Source organism: Capricornis sumatraensis, chromosome 12, assembly GCF_032405125.1.
Source record: "Capricornis sumatraensis isolate serow.1 chromosome 12, serow.2, whole genome shotgun sequence".
Lineage (NCBI taxonomy): Eukaryota > Metazoa > Chordata > Mammalia > Artiodactyla > Bovidae > Capricornis > Capricornis sumatraensis.
Window position 1 is genome coordinate 42008853 of NC_091080.1, and position 24030 is coordinate 42032882.

At 45.2% G+C, this 24030-nt stretch overlaps 1 protein-coding gene across 1 annotated transcript in view; it reads right to left on the bottom strand.

Moving 5' to 3' along the window:
* Nucleotides 1–24030, bottom strand: part of LOC138089117 (protein POLR1D-like) — a 34571-nt gene that overhangs the window by 2399 nt on the left and 8142 nt on the right. The window contains exon 2 of the mRNA XM_068984476.1: nucleotides 8402–8476. Within this exon, the coding sequence (XP_068840577.1) occupies nucleotides 8402–8476 (75 nt within the window). The remainder of the gene's footprint in view (nucleotides 1–8401; nucleotides 8477–24030) is intronic.

Genomic DNA, 24030 nt, shown 5'->3' on the forward strand with positions numbered 1-24030 from the left:
GCCAGACCTGACCTAATCTGACGCTGGGCACTTATTTCTAGTCTGCGTCCCCTTTGGAGTAACATTCATATGCTTTGCTGGGGAGATGACTATGTGTTGAACAGATACCGTGAGGGTACTTGTCGTGCATGCTGTCTGTGCTATGGTACCTTTCTAAGAAACTTATCTGGATCTGAGGGCTTTAAACAAGGGACTGTGGAGCCTTATTATTATTCATTATAGTAATAATGTAATGTTATTACTGTTCATTCTCCTTTCATGAAAGAGAATATATATAGCACTCAAATTCATATATTCAGGATTTGTCCAGGATAGGAACCCAAGGCCACTAAGTCTCAAATCACCTGAGATAGTAAGTTAATTAAGAACATAGAATATCTGATGTCTCTCAATGAAAAAAAAAATTATTAAAATATAAAACCCTGAGCCATCAAGAAAAAAATAAGATATTTTACAGAAATGTTCCTAAAAATGGTTACAGTTTTAAAGTTTTGGTGCTTAAAATAGTTAAGCTTCTATATCTGCAAGCTTCACTCTCCAGGACACCTCAATTCTCCACTGATGTCAGAGCCAGTGGGCTCGTGGGCATGACCTCTGCGCTTATTATCTGCATTTCCTAATGACCCATAAACTCCATCTACAGGTACTCCTCAGGTGCAGTAACACTGGAGGCTGGAGTGACGTGTGACCTCAAAGGGCCCTTCCTGTTTGGAGCGTCTCATGTTCTCTACGTTTGTTGACCCTTTGGAAAACTACCCTTCTCTCCTTCACACATGAGAAAATTATTTCATTGCTCTCTGGCTTCTTGTCTCTCAGCTCTCTTTTAGTGCCACTTTTTTCTGTATTTGAGATGACACGATACGCTAGTCTTAGATCCTCAACTGTCCTGAAGCCTCTTCCATGTCAGCGTTACAGGGAGAGCGTGAGCCCTGGGGCGCGGGCGCAGGCCTGGCTGCTGGGCGCGTCTGCAGCGGCTCTGTCACTGGCTGTGCTGGGATGAGGGGCGGGGGCCACGGGGTGTGCAGCTGCTTTCCTAAGGAGCTGTGACCCCACAATGTCAACTTTCTCACCCTGGCCGGTTACTCTTATTTTTGGTTCATGTTGATTTTAGAAAGTTATACTAGCTCACATGGGGAGAGCCAGATTTAAGATGCTAACAACATAAATGGATATGAAATTCTATAAATAGAATCAGATGCTTAAAACTGCTTTAGAAAGTACCCATGACAGCAGCATCAGACTCAAGACCTGGCGTTCTATCCATGTTAATCCAAAAAGTTAAGCAACTTCCTTCTGCTTTCAAAGCTGCTGATGCAGAGCCTGCGAGGAGGGGTCTCGCCTGCCCTGGCAGAGACTGAGATGGACTGAGGCCAGGAGTGTCAGTTCCTCAGCCTGCTCTCCCCATTTCCCGAGTAGGCGTGCCGTGTAACGTCCTTCACAAAAGTGAGGCACTTTCTCCTGGCAGTTATCAGACTCCACTCATGAAAAACAGTCAACTGTTTTGTTTTGTTTTTCATCACAGGCTTGTTTCAAACAAGCGCAGAGAACAGCAGGGGGAAGATAAATGTAGTTTTTTTGTTTTTCTCCTTTCTGATTTTAATACTTTGGACAGAGGTAGTAATACCTAACACTCTGCAGATGCAGAGCTGCCACGTCAGTTTCTGAAACACTTTCATGAATGTGACCCATCGAATAAGTGGTACGTGACCACTCGCAAGTGAGAACCAGGAGGGTGGCGACCACGCTGTCAGGCAATTCCTGCCACCAGTGTCGCCTCCCTCCATCTCTCCTGCCATCATCCCTCTGGCAGATGCATGGGAAGCTGCATGCTTGTGGGTCCCGAGCTGGGAGGGCGTGGAGCTGGGACGGGAACCAGGACTCTGACTCCAGAGTCCATCCTCCCTGCACGACCCCAGTTGGTAGCTGGGCGGGGGTGGGGGTGGGGGTGGGGGTGGGGGTCCTTCCCTTTGGGACAGATGCATAGAAGCAGACAGTATGTGGCGTCGGGTGGGCTCGAGATGCCAGCTGTGTGGGAGCCCAGGTGAGTCTGACACAGACAAGGACAGGGGCACAGAATGCCCTGGGCACATGTGACTTGGAGATCTGTGAATGCGTCAGGCCATGGGACATGGTGGTGGTTCTTCTTCTGTTTAGGGAAGCAGAGCTTTGGGGTCAGGGAGGCAGGCTCCTTGCATTGTACCCTGATCCGTTCTTTTGTTTTGCTGCCAAAGCCCTTCCCATGCAGGCACACAGCATTTTATCTTGCATTCTGCACTTTTCTTTGTATGCTTGCGAGTAATGCAGAGTAATTAAGGATGAGCAGTGCAGCTATAGGGATTATAACACTCTACAAGAACTTCTCAAGCAGCTGAGGCATTTGATTGCCAGATTAGCACCTGTGGCACCGTGGGCGGTTATGGTGACTGTGGCGCCTTAGACGAGCTGAGTTGTCACCAACCGCGGGCTCAAGATCCAGGATCACCTGGCTCCTTGGGCTGTGGGGACTGTAGCTGGGCTTCTTTCTGTGGCTATTACCTCAGATGTACATCTGAGAGCGTGCAAGGAGCATGCAGAATGGAAAATAAAATGTTGTATGGGAAGGGCTTTGGCAGCAAAACAAAGGACTGGATCAGGGTACAATGCATGGAGCCTGCAACCCTGACCCCGCTCTGCTTTCCTAAACAGAGGAAGAACCACCATCATCTCCCATGGCCTGATGCACTTCACAGATCTCCAAGTCATGTGTGTCCAGGGTGTTCTGTGCCCCTGTCCTTGTCTGTGTCAGACTCACCTGGGCTCCTGCAGGGCCGGTGTTCCGAGTCCACCTGACACCACGTACCATCTGCTTCTGTGCGTCTGTCCCGAAGGGAGCAGCCCTGGCGACCAGTGTGCCAGCAGCTTTTCTGCAATGAAGTAGGTTTTCAATACGCTCCGCCTCCAAAACTACACCTAAAAGTAATGAAGAATAGCCAACACATATGTGCATCTGTATCTGCAGTATTGGTTTCTAAAAATCTGAGGCTCTTTCATGTGTAAGGCATTATGCTAGGTCCTGCAGCAGAAATACATCACAGGCTGCCTGTGTTTGAGGCAATGGCCAGGAGGGACAGAAGGTGGGACAAGGAGAGGGTCAGAGCAGGGGTGTGAGCAGCAGGGGCTCTGGAATGTACGACAGGGCACGGCCCCTGGGCCCCTGCTCCCTCAGCCACACAGGTCGTCTCCGCCACTATGTGAGCTGAGGGTCGCTCCTTCGGGGCTCCCCACCCACTTTCCTAACTGGGCAGGAAGCGGGGTGAACGCGGGAGGCAGGGGCGGGATGCCCAGTGTCCTGTGTGCTAACAGACAACAGCCACTGGGCCTGGGACAAGGAGGGGCAGTGCTGGTCCCCTAGGACGTTTAAATGAATAGACACCGCATGACTGGCTCAAGGCCGGGGAAATGATTCGCTGCTGACATAAAATATCAGAAAATGTAGGAGTGCTCACCCATGTCACCAGATTGACCCCAAGCCAAACAGAAAATGCCAAAATGTCATTCCCCTTAAAACAACTGCGTTATGAAAACTGGAGAATCGTTTTCTGTCAAATCCAACCTTTGGGACTTTTTCTACCAAAGTACAAGCCTCTCCATGTCTAAGGCGGAAGTTACCCAGGCACTGGGCTCAATTATTACACCGGGCTAGGATCAGTAGAAGTGAATATGACCGAATAAATACAGCTTTGTAGACCGTGAAGCTGAGCAAATTTCTGAAATTCGTGCTTATAAATTCCTTTATGTTGACTGAAAGGAAGTCACACAGGCCAATACTTCAGCTTCTCTAAGGCGTCTGTCAAGAACAGCTTCTCAAGAGATTCTTTTTGCTGAAATATGTCCAAGGAAGTACACAGCACCAAATGGTTTCTTTCTTTATGATATAAAAAAAGTTCATCCCACTTGCATTTTCCCTAGTTCAGCAATCTCTTTCTGGCAACAGTTCAACTGCCTCACTTGAGATCTCTCTTACGGAATATCCAAGAGGAAAAAAAGAGTGTCACTTGCTCTAGTTCTATTTTAAATTTTAGAGCAAATGTAAAAACCTTCTAGATGCTTAGAAAAGCAGACCACCGCCCACCAGTAGTTGACCAGTTGCTCCTTGTGGGTATCTGCTAAAATGAAATCATACATACAGATTGATCCACACTGGATCTTTGCATTTCATTATATCACTGCATCCATAAAAACGTAAGAATGAATTTCTGAAAGGTAACAGCTTAAAAAAATAATAGCAGTACTATTATCACAGCTAAACAGAAGTCAACATTAATTTCTTGTATCATTACACACCTTTGTTTCAATGAGTCTGGATAAGAATGCAGACAAGGTTACACTTAGAGCTGTCTCAGATCTATTAATCCACGCGGCACTCCTCCTCCCTTTCTGCCATGGAATTCATCTGTTAAAGAAACTGGTTTGTTTGTCCTGTAGAATTCCTCATATTTCCCATTTCTGTAATTTTATCTCTACAGTCATTGAGTAGAGTAGTAGTAGCTCTCACTAGAGACTTGATCAGATTCAGGTTCAGGTTCTTTACAAGCATGTCTCTTAAGTGGTGGTACTCTCTTCCTCTTGCACCTTTCTGTGGCAAAAGGATCGATGGGTGGGTCCAGTGTCATCAGCCTGACCCACTCATTAGAAGGTTCCCCATCAGCTTCTCATCCAATAGATTAGCAAGTCATAGACAGAGCTTTGCCTAGATTCAGTCTATCATTAGGGATTGTAGAATAATGACATTCTTCTTATTTTTAAATCAGATTTAAAAAATCAAATTTTTAAATCATAAATTTATACGTATGTCTTCTGTATAAGCAGACTTATTTACTGTCTGCTTCCACAGAATCACATTTATCCTTTTAAGTAAACAGCATGATGAGTCTTGACGAGTGTGTGTAGTCATCTTATAATCACAGCAACCAAGATGCACAACACTTCCATCACCCAGAAAAGCTGGGCAGTAAATGCAGTCCTGTGGCCCCCGCCTCTTGGCAAGTGATGAGCGGTGTTCTGTCCCTCTGGGTCTGGCTTTTTCTGGCTTTTCTCCGGGTCATATAAACGGAATCTTACACGGTGTCATGTACTGAGTCTGGTTTCTTTCATGAGCGCAGTGCATCTGAGACTCACCCATGCAGCGTGTTATCAGCAGCTCCGCTCCTTTGTGTTACTGACTCGTATGGAATGTATGGGCATCACCAGGGCGTGTCCACACATCAGCTGATGGGCATTTGGGCTGTTTCCAGTTTTGAGCTATCATGAGTAAAACTGCCGTGGACATTACTGGACAGATTTGTGTGTGGGCTTACATTGTCAATCCTCTGGTCAGCGGTTAGAATAATAATTCTGTGAGTGCATATTGTAAGAAACTGCCAATTGTTTTCCAAGTGGCTGTATGATTTTACATTTCTGCCAACAATGTGTGAGCATTCTAGTTGTTCCAGATCCTCCTCTTTATCTGCTGCTGTCCGTCTTTTTAAATTTTAGTCAGTCTAGTGCATTTGTAGTGAAAAACTGTGGTTTTAATTTGCATTTTCCTAGTAACTGATCTGAGCATCTTTTCATATGCCAATGAAAAGATATTAGCCAATTTGATATCATTTTTAGTGAAGTGTTTATTCAAATCTTTTGTCTGTTCTTAGATTGTCTTATGATGGAGTTGTTAAGAATACAAATGATAATCTTATTCTGCAGTCTCCCATTTAACAGTTACAATTCTATAAAGAAGTTTTCTTTCATCAGTTGTTATATAACTTTGATGTATAATTTGTATAAGCAACAGGATAAATACTTGGTTCTTTCTCATTGCTTACCAGTTTTACAAACAATGATTTGGTTCCTTAGCATTGTCCAAAAGGGACCACTGAGTTTCCTGATGTGATTATTGTTATGACCTTATGGATTGTGACATGTTTTAGGTATCTCTGCCACTATAGCTTTATTTTTTTGATGATTCAATTAGCGGGAGGCCTTTCAACTTGGTTCCTAGTCTTTCTGACATGATTACTGTAGTCTTTGAGAGTTTTACTTTCTGATATGATAAGGTTTTCTGGCTCAGCTTTATATGTGTACTGATTGCACAGTAAACAGTGGTCTTGCCCACAGAGTTGTCTGGACTTTGCCCTGGCTTCTGGGAGGTAATATGGCTTCTGGGAGGTAATATCGATTCTGGGAGGCAACATCATACCTGATAGAATCGTCTCTGCTTGGGGTGGAGCTGGCCACACCTGACCGTGAGGGATGCCAATGCCAGAGAGAGAGTCCACATGATTCAGGGTGGGCATCTGGGTTCCTGGGGCACTGGTGAGCCAGAGACTGGGATCCGTCATGTGAGCAATCTATCAATCATGCTACAGAGAGGAACTCCAGTAAAAACTTTGGACATCTGAGGCTCAGGGTCGCTTTCCTGGTTGGCAGAATGCCAAGTACACTGTCATAGGTTGATGCTGGTCGCTGGGTTGGGAGGTCGCGGTAACTGTCCTGACTCCACAGGGGGTGGGCAGTAGCAACTCTGTGTCTGGAACCTCCCCAGACCATGCCCTTTGCATTTCTTACTTTGGCAGATTTTAATCTGTATGCTTTCCTTGTAATAAACTGTAACTGTAAGTATAATAGCTTTCTGTGAATTACATGAGTTTTTCTAGCAGATCACTGAGGCTGAGGGTTGCTCTGGGAACTCCCTGAATGTGCAGTTGGCACAGGGGGTGTGGGCGGTGCTGGAGGCTGTAAGGAGGCTGTGCCAGCTCGCGTGCAGCTCGGCTGACTCCAGGCTCAGGCTCGGATCTGCAGCCAGTTATTTCTCTAAGGATCTCTGGCTCCTGTCCGTGAGAGACGGCCTTATATACACCACTGTAGTATTATATGCCATCTCTGGGTGCTGGGGCGTCCTCACTGCTACTGAGTGGAAGGTCACTGTTCCTAGGGCTTTTTGTGGACAGAGTTAGAGAAGCTGATTCCTCTCTCTTCCATAGTTTCTTTATGGCTGTGTTGGGTGTTTGCTGCTGCGTGTGGGTTTTCTCCAGTTGTGGCGGAAAGGGGCTGCTTCCAAGCTGCAGTGCATGGGCTCCTCATTGCCCTGGCTTCTCCTGTTGGGGAGCTCGGGTTCCAGGGTGATGGGCTTCAGCAGCTGTGGCTCCTGGGCTCAGAGCTACAGTGCACCAGCTTAGCTACCCCATGGCACGGGGGATCTTCCTGGACCTGGGCTCGAATCCGTGTCCTTTGCACTGGCAGGTGGATTCTTCACCACTGGGCCATCAGGGAAGCCCTTTCTTTCTCTTCTAAAGTGAAAATCTAGCACAACTTCATAATGGTATTACCAATTACAATTTAGGGTTATGGATTTTTATGTCTTTAATTTTATATTTGTAGCTTTTATACTAAAAACCTTAGTATCTATAACAAATAAATATTTACTTACTCGCTTTATCCTACTATAGAGTATTTTCAGAATAACAGTATCAACATTATTACTAACAATGTGATGACTGGAGAAACAATTTAAAGTTTCTTTCTAGTTCTTGTCTGTCTTTTGGAAATACAGTCAAGTTTCACAGATCACCTGAAATAGTTCCTCTGTATGTGGCTAAACTGTCTACTATATGGCACATTTAGGTCCATTTATTTTATGTTGCTTGATTTTTAGGAATTGCCTTTTTCCTCCATTTCTCTGACTTTAACCTTGGTTTGTAGCTGATGTAGGCCCTGTTCTTGTAAGAGTCAAATCCATAGAGACCTAGCTTGTACTCCCATCCACTTTTACATTTTACACTGTTTAACAGCCCAAAGTACTCCGTTAGAGTGAATTTTAAACTATAGATAAAAGATCTAAGTCAGCATATTTACTGGATGCAAATGCTCTTGCTAAAGCAACACTTAGAAGAGTAGATGTGGTTCTTAAGGTTAAATTCTTCCTTTGTTTATATTAAGTTTTAACAAGCTCTGTTTATTAAAAACAAACAAACAAACAATGGGTAAACCTTTGTTCTACATAGCTGAATTGTCACAAAACCAAAATACTTAAAGTTAGAATTTTTACAAGTAAATGTAAATTTATTGAGGACTATAATTAAGCCAGGAATTCTTAAACAACGAACGCTGGCGTAATATTACTCGCACTCTGGTGGCCTCAGGCACAGCAGGGTCGACCTGGGGACCTGTGGGCCGGAGGTGCTGACACCATGACTGGTGTTCTTGGCCCGCACCCCTCTGCCCCCTGCTCCACGGCCACACCCTCAGCAGTGTCCTTCCTCCACGACCTGGCTCTGGGGGATCGCCTCTACACGCATGGTTCTACATTCCCTCTGCATGCAAACTTTTCTCTTTAATGTGTATTTACATATCTTTAAATTTTTAGGATGATGACTCAAGTACTTACCAGCCCATTGGTCCCATTGTTTCTGCTCTTGTTTTCCCACGTTTTGCCTCTTTCAGCAGCTCTTCTATTGCTTTCCTGGTGGGAAAAAAAGGGAAGAAATTTGAGAGGTCGTCACCTCACTATATTCTGAAAATCTATATATCCCACATATGTGACTCTGGAAAAGGAACAGCTTTCAAGGCATAAAACTTCAAAATTGGGGGACAAATTTTAAAAATGTTCTTAAATGGTTGATGGTTTTAAATACATAAAAATTAAAAAGAAATCCTTTCCATAAAGAGGAAAAACAATGAAGAAAAAATTAAAGGCATCACCCTTCCCTACCCACCAAAAACTTCAACTCCTTTTTATCTGTTTCTCCATATTTACCTCCAGGTTTCTAACAGTATTCTTTCAAACCGTTTCACCACCCTCTTAGTCCTCAGCAGATATATCTGGCTATTTTTATATTAACATAACTTACATATATTTTAATACACTCCTATTAATAGTGAGATCTTCAGAAAATGTCATTTCAGCTAACTCAGCAGCTGGATGCTCTCTGGTCCATCCTGGGAGGGCCCACTGATGGGCTGATGAAAAACAGAAATACTGACCAACTTGCCCACTTCTCATCCCTGGACTCAGACCAGGGGTCACAGCCCAGCCCCCTGGTGTCAGGAATACTAAGTGCAGCTGGTCGCCACATAGCCTTCTTCCATCTCCTTAAAATAATAATATATCCTACTGATGTGATCTGAGGGCTTTGCCTCATAGGGCATTTCAGGAAAAATTTATCCTGTATGGCTCCAAAACAGAGATCTCGACTTCACCCTTATATCGATGTAAACAAAAAATAATAGTAATCAAAGGGTAAAAATATTCCAAATACACCCCTACCTTCCCATCAATTAGAGCAGTAGTTTTCAAAAAACCAACAAACAAAAACAACTAGGAAGTCAATCATCCTTGGATCCACACGTGTCCTTCCTCCTGACGGCAGAAAGAATGAAAATCATCAGGGAGAGAACTTGCTCGCGCAGGTCCCCAGTCATGAACAAACGAGCCAGGATGCATTCTCCCATAAAAACTGTTAAATGTCTGCCTGGCTTTCTATACGCGCCTACAGAAGCCACTTTGTATGGTGATGCAGTTGAAATGCCATCTGCAGGAGACAACACTCAGTCAGGACCCCTGCCCAGGTCCTGAGGACCCATCCAGGCACTTTCAAGAGAGTGAGGTTTGATGTGATTCTTCTGTAGTTGTCATTCCTCCTAACACTGTCTCCGGTGCTGCTGTTAACCTGATCTGCCACAGTGAAGGATACCTTCTGATTGGAGAAGGCAATGGCAACCCACTCCAGTACTCTTGTCTGGAAAATCCCATGGGCGGAGGAGCTGGTAGGCTGCAGTCCATGAGGTCACTAGGAGTTGGACACGACTGAGCGACTTCACTTTCACTTTCTGATTTATGATAACAGCCCAAGAGAAAAGAAGGTATGAGTATGAGAAGGACCGCCTGGCATATACCAGCTCACGAGTGATGGGAGATGGTGACAGGTGGGCTGCAATGCAGGCCCAGCAGGCTGCCTGTGACTGGGGCGGACCCGGTAATACAGTTTACAAAGTACTGCCCTATCTGAACGTGACTATGTAGTTATCAACACCAGTTTTCAGACGAGGAAGGAGGTAGTGGGGACACGGAGAGCAGGAGGAAGAGGAACAGAACAAAAGGCCCAGCGTGTTTAAGGCTGCCTGCCTCCATCTTCTTGTACTTCCTGTCTCCTCCACAAGCACTGGCATGGCAAGACCTGGAGAAGCCGTTTTCTCTTTATCATTAAAAGGCACAAAATAAATGGAAAAGAAGAAAAGGGATCTGACAGAGCTGCCACTGCTTCACACTCATTCAGAGAGCTGGAGAGGGGGAGGAGGGGCCCGGGGGCCCAGCCTTGGTCCTGGGAATGCGGACCTCCCGACGCCTCACACCCGACTCCTCACATGCTCCTGCTGCAGGGCTTTCCTTCCAAACAGGAAAGCGACAGCTTCCAGCTGTCCTGTGTTTTGTCCTTGAAATAACAACATCACCTTCAAAATCAAGGAGGAAGAAAAAAAATCAAGTATTTTTCTTCACTCCTGTAGCCTCTGCTGTTTTCCCTGGAACTCCTGACTAATGAATTCCTGGGTAAGGAAGTAACAAAGTCAGTTCCTACCGCACATTATCATAGAGGCCAGATACTTAAATGATCAAAGATAATGAAGCATCGGCATCACGAATCAAGATAGTTTTTAATGAGATCGTGAAGCAGGAGTTATAAACTGCAATTAAAGTATAGGAAAAGCAAACAGTTGGGAGAATATACAAGAACTAAGTACAAGGAGAACTTGAACAATGAAATTTCAGACACAAATTTAAGTGCCATAGTTTTTATACTTGGATCGTTTACACATCCTAAAGGTTTCTTTGTAAACCAAATTCATTATAGTAGAATAGACAGTGCAATGGAGACAAGAAGTCCAAGGAAGCCAGATCATTAAGCAGACAGTTTTCTGGGCATAGGAACAAACTGCAGTCAGTTTTCAATGATCCATGTGTGTATCATCCATGGCCAATTTCCATCTGAGTGCGGCTTCCTCAGGCCTGCCTGTTCGTTCCATTAGCCAGCTGGTACATGCTTAAGGAATGTAAACTGATCATAACAGCGGCTTAAATAAAATCCAAGTGGGGACGCAAATCTGGCGCAAAATCGTCTTAAAGTCCAAAGTCAAACAAATTAGTTTTGAGTTTTATCTGGGTCTGTGTTCCTTTTTATTCACATAACTGAATGTTAACTGTGTCAGGACAGACAAAGGGTATATGCCCTTTGGGCATGCCCTGGGCATGTTTGTATGCCCAGACAAAAGGCGAGATATTCAAGGCAACTACAAGGAAACAATAGAAGTTAAATAATGAACACAAGAAAATGAGATTTTAAAAGAATACCAGAGAAGCTAAATATCAAGTAATTGCTCAAAAAAGACATCTGTACACACTTTCTTGAGAGATGGTGAAAGAAAGCGTTATGGACTCAGACAAATGCTTGAGTAATCTGATTTAACATTACAAATACTAGTCAATCCCCAAGTGTAACTATTCCTCATACTGAACAAAGTCATGAGAACTCCCAGAACACTGACCTGAAATCCTGAGACAAGAAAGCAAATGGAAACTTGGCTCGACTGGGAAACGATATTTCCTTATGGCAAAAGCTACTGCATTCATGCTGATAAGAAGATCTTGACATGTTCATGGTCTTTTCTCTTTGGATCACTTGTGGCTCAAATCCTTCCTGGACTGTGAGGCAGTATCTGCTCTGAGGTCAACAGGGCACAGCCCCCCATCGCCACAGACCCCACTGTTTCTTCACTTGAGGACACATGTTGGAACACAAGGAGGGTGTTTCCTGGGCTGGGAGCTGCCCCGGCAGGGGACTCGCACGTGTCTGTGATACTTGGGGCTGTGCAGGTTCAAGGAGACTCTCCTTTGAATATCAACATACTAGATAAGCTCTTAACATGCACCCCAGGAATATGATGAACACTTCACCCTCACGACTCCTCTAAGAGACTACTATCTCAGTGATAAGGGGAAAGTAAGAAAAATGAGAAACTGGTGCTGGGATGTGAACCCAGGCAGCTGACTCTTAGCTGACTCCCACGCTAGGCGAAGTGTGGGAAGGCAAGACCTCAGCCTCACGCAGCTCAGCTGAGCGAGAGGAAGCAAGGAGAGGGGTGGCCACATGTGTTCTGTGCTCACGACAAGCACTGCTGCCGTGAGGACGAGCTCCCGGCCCTTCACCTGGACGTGGACCTTCTCAAACGTCCCCATCTCCCCGTCTGAGGTGACCTCTGAGGGTGGGGTGATGACTTCTTCAGCTGACATGGGGACCAATTCCTAATAGTTTATTTTTTTAGAGGAAAACCTGATTTCTCAGTTCACAAAACATCTCACCACAGGAATCACCTCATCGTCAAAGTAGCATTTCTACAAATATCTATTCTTAAGTCCTGATTAAGAAAATATAGTGAAAATACACACACAGAAAATACAGCGACTCATTTTCAGTTCCAATTATAAGACTTAGTTAAATGTGCCATGGTAAGCTGTGTATGGGGTTTCCCCAGTGGCTCAGCGGTAAAGAATCCACCTGCCAATGCAGGAGACTGGGTTCGATCCCTGGATCGGAAGATCCCCCGGAGAAGGGGAATGGTAACTCACTCTGGTTTTCTTGCCTGGGAAATTGCATGGACAGAGGAGCTTGGTGGGCTATAGGCCATGGGGTCAAAAAAGAGTGGGACATGGCTGAGCGACTAGACAACAACAAATCGTGTGTGTTATGAAGAAAAGCAGCTCTTACTGGAAAAACTCTGTGGAGATGGGATGGGGATGGCAGGGAACTACCTTAGAAGAGTCAGTGCTGACTAAAAAGCCCATGAATCACGCCATGCCAGGAACAACATGTCTGTTCAATAGGTCAGTTGAGCTTAAAAGTATTTACACCTTCCACAAAAAGACTAGTTGGGAAAAATAAACTTGGTCAAAGGACATAAAGTCAGAATAATTATCGAGGTCTCTTACTCAATGACAAAAATTTTTGTCATCTCTCACCAAATAGCTGTTTCAAACGCAAAAAGGAAAGAAAATCACTACAGTCGATGCAAAAGAAAATATTCCAGTATAAAGCCTTGAAGTTTTGCCTCTACAGCTTTCGTTAACAGGGGCTGACATTTGGCATGCTGTCCTTTGATAAACACACCACATACCAGAAACACCACCTCACCGAAAGTGTGGTCTATAAATCACTCTTAATCCTAAAAGCGCTTCGTTTCACACCAGAGATCAAGGCTCTTGCAGACCGTCCTGGATGGTGCTTCAGAGTCCTTGGCTCTTGGCCCTAAATGTGGCCTGTGCGGCGGAAAGCCTGCAGAAGCTGTTTCCTTGAGCGGTGTCAAAGCTGCAGCAGTCTGCCGAAGACAAGCTGTCCACCCCTTGTGGATGTCTGATTCATCAAATGATTATAAACTATCCTTGGAGCTAAGAGCCAAGGACTGGAGAAGACAAAGAGAGAATGTTCCAGAACGTGTAGGATTTTCTACTGAATGCTCGCTCTTTAAAACCTGTTTTCATTACAGCGGAATTAAGCAATGTGGAACCCAGGAAGAAAACATACTGCTGCTTCTAATTCTTAGAAGTCTCGCAGTGCATCATGAGATGGGAGGGAGAGAAAGCCTGTGTTTTTCAGGCAGCAGCTCAGGTTCAACAGCTGCCTGGGGCCTTTCAGGACAAGGCAAGAGATGAACAAACAGAGGGTGCGGCCCACTCCAGGGCAGTGAGCGTTCCCCCACCCCGCCATGTGGACCTCCACACCCTGCCACCTCCTGAGTGCCAGGAGCGCCCTGTCTTTCACACTCCAGGGATCAAGGAGAACGTTGAGATGGTGCTTTACCCTACAAAACTGGCAGGGAGAGTTTCTGAAAACGAACAGTACACACATGCGCAGACATTTTCTACATCAGTAACTAAATCTGAGGATCTAAGGTACGAAATAATTTACTGAAAACAACCAGTATGTTCTCGTAAATCCTCTAGTGTCAAGTTTTCAAGTTGATTTTCAGGGGCTAAAGTATCTAACAATGTATTTAAGTAGGACAAGGCAATTCTAAGGCCCATTTTCCAAAAAAATAACAAACCCAAAACCTAGTTAATATACATACAAGTGCTCTGGGGGAAAACTCTAGAGTTCTATTATACAGTTCATGGAATTGAGCAGTTAGACACACAGACCTAACTTGGGGAGTAGTGTCTTGTTGAGGAAAACGTTTATTAAAGTTCAGTGTACTACTTAACTTAGATGGCTCACTGGATAAAGCCAAGGAGATTATGGTTTAGAGGTTAATAACTTGCCTAAACTAAATAGTTACCTGATATTTTTTTTGGGGGGGGTTTAATTCACAATTATTTGATTCACAATTATTGTCTTCTCCCTAGAAGCTAGATGTCATGTTTCAGTCATCCTGGGGAGAAATTAGGACAAGATAGACCATAAGTCCAAGGTCATTACCTTTGGAGTATAACACTGCGAGGACCAGCACTGCAGTGTGTCTCTAGCTGTGTGAAGTCCCACAAGGAGAGCCCACCCAGTGATGATTTCACAGGGAGCAGTCCTGGCTGCTATTCAGGTGTACTCTGACTGAAACTCACCCAGCCTGGAAAATGTTACTTGAATAATTTGCTATGATTGCTTAGTCATATAAAAGTGGAAACCTATATAAAAGGACCTAAATTAATAACTTCAAAGCATGACAAATCAAAAACTTTTGCTGTGGAAACTGGCGTTTACCTTGGAGGACAGTGCGGTACAGTGGGAGCTAGCTCCGCCAGCCGCAGGGCGCTCTGGGCCAGTTGGGGACCTTCTCTGAGCACCTTTCTTCTGCGTGAAAGGAGACTAAGCCCAGCTCACGGAGGCATTAGGAGAACTCAAGAGATGAGACATGTAAAGGATTTTCTTTGTACTGATGTTCCTTGGGAGGGACAGGGTTCACTTAGGTATCTGAATTTGCCAAAACATTTTAATCTCAATTATCTCCTTCCATTTATTCTCTGTAAAGGAAAACTTCCAGAATGTTAATTTTTATCTGCTGCACAATTTTGGCTTTTTGTTTTGTTTTTAAATATTTATTTGGCTGCACTGGGTCTTAGTTGCTCCTGGGCCTGTGGAATTTTAGCTCCCCAACCAGAGTTTGAACCTGTATCCCCTGCATTCCCAGGTGGATTCTTGACCACTGGATTTCCAGGGAACATAATTCTGTTTTGATGAGAAGCTGCTGCTGCTAAGCTGCTAAGTCACTTTAGTTGTGTCCGACCCTTAGCGACCCCATGGACTGCAGCCTACCAGGCTCCTCCGTCCATGGGATTTTCCAGGCAAGAGTACTGGAGTAGGGTGCCACTGCCTTCGATGAGAAGCTGAGGGATTATTTATCAATGTAAAGAATACGAAGGAAATTCTATCCTCCTGTGGTTAATGAAGTGGGAGGAGATTTCCTGTGTACAGTGTACCTGATACCAAAATCACCAGCCTGATTGACAGAGCTCCCCAAATCCCCTCATGACACTGAGTGAGCTTTTAAAGGGCCAATAGGGAGATGGGCAGACCCAGCAGGCACACAAAGCCCTCACATGGCCATGACCGATGAACTCCCTGACCAGAAGCACATAATATGAAAGTGTCCTATCCCATGTGTACAAAAAGAAAGCTGGTGCTCCTGGTTCCTCAGCCTTTCCAACAGTTCAGTGTGTTCATTTGGGAACTACGTCTGCTCTGTGCAAAGCCGGGAGCTGGACAACTTCCCGGAGGACGTGACCAACACGGGGACATGCTCTGGACAGTTCACCCTTCAGAGCCGAGCCTCTCACCTGGAAAGTTCAGACTGAGGAGAGTTACCTCGATACGTTCTCTACCACATCTCTTGACGCTCTTAGAAGAGGGAGTCAGCAGTTCCCTTTTCTTAGGTCTGAATCAAGGACATGTTCGGGTCACCTTAAAAAATGAGGAAGCAGCCACAATGCGTGGAGAGAGGGTGAGTCCACTGCTGCCTTCACTGACTCTGTGACCTTGTCATCTTGGTTACATCATCTATAAAATGAAGATATTTCTACTACCCTTCCAGAGTTCATATGGGGATCAAATACAGTTAGTTATATAATTACTCTGTAACTATAAAGAAATGAACAAATGTAAGGTTTTAAGAATAATTTAAAAAAAAGTGTGGGTCTACAGGATCAATTATTAAACTGTTAACTAAAACACAAAAATATAATGGCATCTATCAGGTGCATAGTGATTAACAGCAGAACATATTATCTTACTGACCCTCAGAAGAACCTTTTAAAAGCTATTGTTCCCTTTGTATCCGTTAGACCAGGAAGGCTCAGGGAGGCTGCCTCGTCCGGGGTCAGTGGGTCAGGGAACACCTGGTCTGACCTGGACATCTCTGACTCCACATCCAGACAGCCTTCAGCTCACACACACCCTGATTTTATCCCATCCATGCTGCTGCTGCTAAGTCGCGTCAGTCGTGTCCAACTCTGCAACCCCATAGACAGAAGCCCACCAGGATCCTCTGTCCCCGGGATTCTCCAGGCAAGAACACTGGAGTGGGTTGCCATTTCCTTCTCCAATGCATGAAAGTGAAAAGTGAAAGTGAAGTCACTCAGTCGTGTCTGACTCTTAGCGACCCCATGGACTGTAGCCTACGAGGCTCCTCCATCCATGGGATTTCCCAGGCAAGAGTACTGGAGTGGGGTGCCACTGCCTTCTCCACCCCATCCATGAAGATGTTTTATACATTTGAGGATGATCAAGTGCTGCTTTGTCAGACATGACCGAGCGACTCAGCTGAAGTGCTGCTTTGGTGTAACACTGATTACAAGTTGATGTATTTAAAGATGATGCCCATGAAGTTTAAGAGTAAGGAAAATGATGTTTTCATGAACCAAGTTTTGTGCATTCAGTCTGTCAGTCATGTCTGACTCTGCAACCCAATGGACCGTAGCCCACCAGGCTCCTCTGACCATGGGATTTCCCATGCAAGAATTCTGGAGGGAGTTGCCATTTCCTCCTCCAGGGGCTCTTCCCGACCCAGGGATCGAACCCCCGTCTCTTCCATCTCCTACATTGGCAGGTGGGTTCTTCACCATTGTGTCATCTGGGAAGCTAGGTTCTTGACCAGAGTGTCTCTAACTCAGTGACTCTTTTCACGGTTAAGGTTAACAGAAAACAGTCCCATTCTCAACATGTTTCAGCTTGAACTTAGAAGTAAACAAGGGTTACTTGTCAACAGTGCCATCTCTTGAACTGACCTCTTGGAACATACACTCTAGCAGAGCCTTGCTGTCTTCCTGTGAACCTGTGGGAGGTATGCAGGCAACACCATGCACACAGACAGCTGGACCTCAGGGCTTGGGCTGCCCTGCGTTCATATCCACTGACTAGCTGTACAGACTCAGCACGGTTACTTAACTTCTCCAGGCCTCAGTTTCTTTTTCTATAAATGGGAAAAACACCATCTACCTTGAAGGAGATTTAAACTGGTTTTTCCACCTGGCTGGTCTTCTTACTTTACAGTCACTGTTACGTGTCTGCTTTTGGCTAGAAATAAGCCTAGCTGGATTCTTCATGTCCTGGCTTGCTCTGAAGCATGCTGCCCTGAAATGGGGACCAACTTATTACAACAAGAAAACAGAAAGGGAACCCCTGACTGCTACAAGTCTGGGCAGCAGGCGGTGACACACCTGTAGGCTGACACTTTTAAAGACTGAAATTTTCAGTAGAATAGGTTCTTTTCTAGTTTTATTAAGATATAATTGACATGCAGCACCATATAAATTTAAGATGTACAATGTACTGACCTGACTCACATACATCATCATGAAATGATGACCATAAATTCAGTGAACATCCATCATCTCATACAGAGGGATGTTAAAAAAAAAATGGGAAAAAATGTTTTCCTTGTGATGAGAACTCAGGATTTACTCTTAGCAACTTTCATATGTAACACAGCACTGTTAATTATCGTTGTCATGCTGTACTTATACCCCTAGTTCTTATAACTAGAATTTTGTACCTTCACCGCCTTCATCCAATTCTCCTCCCCTCACCTCCTGCCTCTGGAAACCACAAATCTGATCACTTTTTTCTGAATTTGTTTTTTGAGTTGAATTGACCTACAACACTATGTTAGTTCCTGGCATAAACAAAGTGATTTGATATTTTTAAACATTTCAAAACGATCACTATGATAACCCTAGTTGTCATCTGTCACCAGAAAAAGAGAGTACATAATTACTGACTGTATTTCCATACTGTGCATTTCATAATGTGACTCATTCATCTTGTAACTAAAAGTTTACACCTCTTGATCGCCTTCACCTATTTTCTCTCCTTTCCCCAGATCCCTCCTCTCTGGCAACTACTTGTTTTTACTCTGTATCCATGACTCCGATTCTGTTTAGTCATGTTTGTTCATTTGTTCTGTGTTTTAGATTGCATGTAAGTGAAATCACACAATATTTGTCTTTCTCTGATTTATTTCACATTGCCTGCTAGATCCAGGCATGTTGTTGCAAATGCCAAGACTTCATTCTTTTTTATGGCTGAATAAAATTCCATTGTGTGTGTACACACACACACACACACACACACACAATTTTCTTTCAGTTCAGTTCAATCGTTCAGTCGTGTCCGACTCTTTGCGACCCCATGAATTGAGGCACACCAGGCCTCCCTGTCCATCACCAACTCCCGGAGTTCACTCAGACTCATGTCCATCGAGTCAGTGATGCCATCCAGCCATCTCATCCTCTGTTATCCCCTTCTCCTCCTGCCCCCAATCCCTCCCAGAATCAGTCTTTTCCAATGAGTCAACTCTGTGCATCAGGTGGCCCAAGTATTGGAGTTTCAGCTTTAGCATCAGTCCTTCCAAAGAACACCAAGGACTGATCTCCTTCAGAATGGACTGGTTGGATCTCCTTGCAGTCCAAGGGATTCTCAAGAGTCTTCTCCAACATCACAGTTCAAAAGCATCAATTCTTTGACGCTCAGCTTTCTTCACAGTCCAACTTTCACATCCATACATGACCACAGAAAAACCATAGCCTTGACTAGACGGACCTTTGTTGGCAAAGTACTGTCTCTGCTTTTGAATATGCTATCTAGGTTGGTCATAACTTTCCTTCCAAGGAGTGAGCGTCGTTTAATTTCATGGCTGCAGTCACCATCTGCAGTGATTTTGGAGCCCCACAAAATAAAGTCTGACACTGTTTCCACTGTTACCCCATCTATTTCCCATGAAGTGATGGGACCAGATGCCATGATCCTAGTTTTCTGAATGTTGAGCTTTAAGCCAACTTTTTCACTCTCCTCTTTCACTTTCATCAAGAGGCTTTTTAGTTCCTCTTCACTCTCTGCCGTAAGGGTGGTATCATCTGCATATCTGAGGCTATTGATATTTCTCCCGGCAATCTTGATTCCAGCTTGTGTTTCTTTCAACCCAGCATTTCTCATAATGTACTCTGCATATAAGTTAAATAAGCAGGGTGACAATATACAGCTTTGATGTACTCCTTTTCCTATTTGGAACCAGTCTGTTGTTCCATGTCCAGTTCTAACTGTTGCTTCCTGACCTGCATATAGGTTTCTCAAGAGGCAGGTGAGGTGGTCTGGTATTCCCATCTCTTTCAGAATTTTCCACAGTTTATTGTGATCCACACAGTCAAAGGCTTTGGCATAGTCAATAAAGCAGAAATAGATGTTTTTCTGGAACTCTCTTTTTCCATGATCCAACCATTTATCAATGGGCATTTAGGTTGCTTCTGTATCTTGGCTATTGTAAATAATGTTGCAATGAAATAGGGGTGCATATATCTTTTTGAATCAATGTTTTCATTTTCTTTGGATAAATATCTAGGACTGGAATTGCTGGGCTGATGGTAGTTCTACTTTTAATTTTTCGAAGAAACTTCATACCATTTTCCATGGTGGCTGCACTGATTTATATTCCCACTAGCCATGTAGGAGTGTTCTCTTTTTACATATCCTCAACCAGCACTTATTTCTTGTCTTTTTGTTAACAGCCATTCTGATGGGTGGGAGGTAGTATCTCACCTGGTTTTAGTTTGCATTTCCTGGATGTTTAGTGATGTGCCAGCAGCAGAATAGTTTCTAATCGTAAGGCTGTAGAATCCCCATTTTTTTCTCATCCATTTAATGATAATGTACCGTGTTTGCCATGTAGACAAACAAAAAACCAGGAAAACAATCATAGAACCAAGTTCTGAAGGCTTAGATTACAAGGTCTGTGGAGAACATAAGTTGGACTCTTTTACTTTAATGGACACTGAACTCGATGAGAAAGTTGCGTTTCTTCATATTCAGGGAATGGGATGATAATTGATACTTATTTCCCCAACTGTATATTAATCACTTCTGAATAAAAATCCTGTTAAGTATTCCAAGCACCAGGATTTATGCTTAAGTATGCAGCACACAGTAAGTAAGCAAACCTGGATCTGAAATGATTTTAGATCAGGCATCTCTATGATATGTGACCCTTATCTTGAAATCTAAGCTCCAATTAAAATTCATTCTGAGATCCTATATAATTTACCAAGTATGGTGGTGAGACATTAAGAGTTGTGGACCAAGTCCTTGAAGATCCAAGAGAAAACTGAGGTCTCTGCTGTCTTAGTGGGGAGCCAATGTGATGAAAATGGCACAACAGATGTCAAGTTACAGAATGTGTAATTTAATTCTGTTTTGGTCTTATGGTATGCTGATTTACTGAAAAAAGCGTATGTTTGGTTTTCCTCCCATTCCTGAGGGCAGGAGGAGAAGCGGGCGTGGCAGAGGGTGAGCTAGTAGGATAGCATTGCCGATTCAACGGACATGAGTTTGAGCAAACTCCAGGAGAGAGTGGAGGACAGAGGCACTGGGTGTGCTGCAGTCCCTGGAGCCGCAAAGAGTAGCACACGACTCTGTGACTGAACCACCACCTAGGGATGGGGGCTGGTTACCCAGGGCAACCAACTAGTGATTAGAGACTGGGAACTGTCAGTCCCATCCACAGACCTCTGGGAAGGAGAGAGGGGCTAGCGATGAAGTTCAGCCACCAGGGGCCCATGATTTAATCAGTTGTGCCTGTGGAGTGAAGCCTCAGTGAAACTCCAAAAGGACAGGGTGCAGAGAATTTCTGGTTCTCTTCCGATTCTCCAACTTCTGGTTGGTGACTGCATGGAGATTTGAGGAGAGGTGGAGTGCCCAGGAAGGGCGTGGAAACTCCCACCCCTTCCCACAGGCCTTGCCCCATGTCCTTCTTCATCTGTATCCTTTATAGTAAACCGATAAAAGTGAGTAAATGTTTCTCTGAAATCTGTGAACCACTCGAACGAATGAACTGAGCCCAGGGAAAGGGTCATGAGAACTTCCAGCCAGTAGGTCAGAAGCACGAGTAATAACCTGGATTTGCAACCAGTGTCTGAAGCAGGCGTGGGCAGGAGAGCCTTGAGGGACTGAGCACGCTCTGATACCATCTCCAGGCAGATCGTGTCAGAGCCGAACTGCCTGACCAACTGTCGGAGGGAGTGAAAACACACCCTGCAGGCCTCTACGTGCCATCAGGCCACAGAACGACTGGGGTTTCTGAAAATTTTGAACCAAAACAAAGTTGATTTTCAATGGCGAACTAAAACTATGCAACTCTACAACAGTTCACCCTATTAGGTTTTATTCTTTGAAGTGTTATTGATCAGTGAACTCCCCAAATCTGGTGCCATGCAGTAGGTGTGTAAAGTGTAAAGCAGGCACTCACAGTACCAGCCGCCACTGCCTTGGGGGTCAGTGCTCACGACTGTGAGATGCACTCAGTGGGAACCATTTCCTTTCCTTTCCAGACCCAGAGAAAACAACAGAGCCCACTTGGCTCAGCTCAGGTGAGCTCTCTGCACTCCTCCGCCCCGTCAGTGTGTGTGAGATCCGCTTGGTTCCTCCTGTGGAGGCTGCTCCCCCAGGAGCACCTCCGCCTCCACCTGCTCCCGTCACGACCACCTTCTGCCTAATGAACTCCTCCCACCCATCCCAGCATGTGCTCATCTCCGTATGGACAGAGGACGCAAAAGACCATCAGCTACCAACTGGTGGTTTGCAATCCCTGAGCTTATAGTTATCTCAGCCTCACAAATTCAGATTCAGTGCAATTAAAAGTGCAGGATGCCCATTTTCTATTTGCTCTTGTAATGAATGTTTTATACCAACAGGAGGAAAGGTACCAAATGCAAGGCTGTCCCCTGGGAGAGGTGGTGAGGGAGGTCAGCACCTAAGGCTCTCGCAGAGAAGACATCAGAGAGCGGGGCCACTACGTGTGGCCACCTTCATTGAGCTGCTCCGTGATGCTCACGCCTCAGCCCTTTCTCCCTTAGCAGCCACAGAATGGGCCTGCTTCCTTGCTTGTCGAGAATTCCTTTTCTTCTTGGAGCTTGTCACTGTCCTGGCTGAGTTTCCAAGTGTCAGCTTGTGAGTGTACATGGTCATGTCAGTGTGATCACAGCTTTCCCTCTCTGCCGGGGAAGTTGTGCTCAGACACTCACACTCAAGTCACATGCGCGCAGTCATTCGTTCACTGGCCTGGCATGAATGAAAGCCTGCTGCCTGCCTGGCCTGGTTTCAAGTACTGGGGACACAAAGGCAAACAGGGAAAGAGCCCTTGCCTTCTGGAAGTCGATGTTCAAGTGGAATTAGACGATAAACAGAGAGATACAGAATACAATGTCAGTTAACGTGAGGACCAGGGAGGAATGAAGCTGGGTCAGGGGACAGTGAGGGCAGTCTGGATGGATGCGCACGTGTTATCCTGGAGAAGGCAGCTGTGGGTCGGTGGCCTCTGAGATGGTCTTGGGGATCCCCACCTCCTGGTATTCCTGCCCGCGTACAATCCCCTTCCCCGGTGGGAGCTGGACCCACTTCTCTCAGACACAACAGGGTGGACGTGGTGGGCTGTCACTGCTGAGATGGGGTAGGAAGACTCAGCTTCCATCTTGCATTCTCCCTCTTTCCCAGATCTCTTGCTCTGGGGGAAGCCAGCTGCCCTGGAGCAAGGCTGTCCTACGTGAGCGAGCTTGGAAATTAATCACCCCTGTTCAGGCCTTGAGAAGCTGCAGCCCAGATGATGCCTTGATTGCAGCCTTGCAAGAAGTCCTGAGTCAGATTCTTCTACCTTAGCTCCAATGAGATTCCTCAATTGCTGAGTTTTAGGACAGTTTGTTACACAGCAATGGGTAACTGACACAGTGATCAAGGATGGCCTGAGCAAGTACTCTGGAAAGACACAGGCAGGTGAAGACCTGGGGAAGAGGGGCTGGGGAAGTCAAGGCCAAGGCCCCGAGATGGAACACTCCAGGCAAAACCGAAAGAAACAGGAAGGCCAGCATGGCCTGCGGTCCCAGCTGGTCATGTGGCGAGAAGAAACAGGCAGGGACTCCGCGGATAGAGACATGCCCAGTTCTAGAAGGCTGCTGTTCTAGCCACCACTGACAGTCTTCAATGAGGCCAACACAACAATGGTTAACAGTAATGGCTAATGACTGAGTACTTAAGTCTACGAGGAACTGTGCTGAGTGCTTTAGGGCATTTACACTTCACCAAAGCCCTGTAAAGTAGGTGGTATTATTAGCTCCATTTTAGAGATGAGGGGACTGAGGCTCCCAAAGGCTAGGCTGTTCTTCCACACGTTTGCAAGTTAGGAAGCAGTGAAGCAGAGATGACAACCAGGCCCTGCCTTCAGAGTCCTTACACTTCACCTCTACACAGTCCTGTCCAAAGAGGCCCCTAGCAAGAAAGCCTCTTTCACCCTTAAAAAAGAAAGAGACAAAAACCCAAACCTCCAAACCACAAACTTGTTAAAAGCCAGCCAGTCCAGCTCGTCTGACTAGACGCTCCGGGCAGCTTCATCTTCTCCAGGAGCCCTTTGGACAGAACTGTTCTGGGCTTTATCTGCACTTGCTCTGACATCTGACCCAAGTTAGCATGTAAACTAAGAAGAGCACGTGGGTGGTAGCTTTTC